Source organism: Henckelia pumila, chromosome 4 (assembly GCF_033568475.1).
Source record: "Henckelia pumila isolate YLH828 chromosome 4, ASM3356847v2, whole genome shotgun sequence".
Lineage (NCBI taxonomy): Eukaryota > Viridiplantae > Streptophyta > Magnoliopsida > Lamiales > Gesneriaceae > Henckelia > Henckelia pumila.
In genome coordinates, this window is record NC_133123.1 from 214,037,645 (window position 1) to 214,039,405 (window position 1,761).

General features: G+C 36.9%; 1 protein-coding gene across 1 annotated transcript; it reads left to right on the forward strand.

Moving 5' to 3' along the window:
- The first annotated feature begins 1,150 nt into the window (after positions 1 to 1,150).
- Positions 1,151 to 1,489, forward strand: LOC140862750 (uncharacterized). The gene has a single exon (XM_073265786.1). The coding sequence runs from the start codon at positions 1,151 to 1,153 to the stop codon at positions 1,487 to 1,489; it is 339 nt and encodes a 112-aa protein (XP_073121887.1).
- Positions 1,490 to 1,761: the final 272 nt, after the last annotated feature.

Here is a 1,761-nt window from a genome sequence, read left to right on the forward strand (position 1 = left end):
TGGTTGTTGATTCGATCGGGATATATGGATGAAGTGACCGTACTGTACGCTAACCAAAATCTACTTGTTCTTGCAGGCACTATCAGTGATACCTAGGGAATCATGGGGCGATGTTGCTAGACGCTCTTACCATGATTCGTTGGGAAAGTCGAAATTTGTTGTTCCGAGTCACAAGGAGTTGTGAGCCTACGGCTAGCTGTATCCCTGAACCATTGAGGGTCACACAAGTAATGGATTACTAAACCCCGTTGAGATAGTTAAATTTAAAGAGTTAAATTTAATGAAAGAGAAGTTGGACTTCTTAACTAAAAGGGAGTGGAATTTCCTAAAATGACATAGGGATGGGCATTTTTGGAAATCACTGAATTCGGATTCATAAAAATTATCTTGACTTTAAAAGGTGCAGAAATGGTTTCTGTGCGCATTGATGAAATCGGTTTATCAATCGGAGTCATGATGAATTTTATATTAATTTCTATAATAACGGGCTTGGCTTGTTGGGCTTAAGTTATGGATTATGGGCCCTAAGGAGTTAGAGTCCTAACATAATCATAACTTAGTCTAGTCTAGAAAATATATATATATACATATGTAGGGTTCGAAATACTCAATTATTCCTCCTTGCAATTTTCGAACACTACACAAAATTTCTAAGGGATTTTTCGAAAATTCCCTTCTCCCTTTTGAGAAAATTCGGTCTGTGATTTTTCCGAAAAATCACTTTCTGAATTAACAGATCAAATCTATTTATTCTCATCGATAAACATCTGATTGATTTCTAGTACAATCAATCAGAGGGTTTCTGTTTTCTGTTCGTGGACCTTATTCTGGAGATTGATCGTGAAGCCATCGGTTCCCGGGATATACAAGAAGAGCAGATTAAATTCTGTTGGTGTCCATAATCAAGCCGTTTCTTGAATACGTAAAAATTTAATTGTGATTTTATTTTTACTTGCATAATTTAATCGTAAAGTTTTGATACCCATGATATGGAATCGTTCCATATCGAAAAATAAAAATTTTTAAACTTCCGCTGCACCGGGTATCAATTCTTAATTGATCTGAACACGTTTTTCCAACAATTCCTTGCACTATTGGTTCTTCTAATTTTAATAAAACACTTTTTGATTTAGGATCTAGTATTAACTTCATGACTTTGTCTGTTTTCAGGAGCTTAAGACTTGGCGAGGTGAAGCCCACTACAATCGCATTACATCTAGCCGATAGATCTATCAAATATCCGCGTGGAATCATCGAGGATATTCTGGTAAAAGTAGATAAATTTATTTCTCCTATGGATTTTGTGGTGCTAGATATGAAAGAAGATGAAAATATGCCGTTGATTTTTGGGAGACTCTTGGCTACTGCTGAAGCCAAGATAGATGTCAAGAAAGGTGAGCTGTCGATGGGAGTTGAAGGCGAGAAAGTGATTTTTACAGTATTCAAGAAGGCTGGAAATCCATCAGTGGAGAAGGTGTTCATGATTTAACAATCAAAGAAGATGAAAAATTACGCAAAGTTACTAGTGCAGTAGAATTTCCAAGGGAGAAGGAAACACAGGTGCTAAAGAAAAAGAAGAAAAAGAAATCAAAGATCAAAAGGGTCGTTGAATATGTTTGGAGGGTGAAAGAAATCTCGGAGATAACTTTCCTCTCTTCCCAAATCTAACGGTGCCTCTGAAAGGTGAAATCTTCAGAAAGACTCGGTCTCACTGATCGAAACTCAGTGGTCTGCGTCAGACATTAGCATACTTCTCGTGTC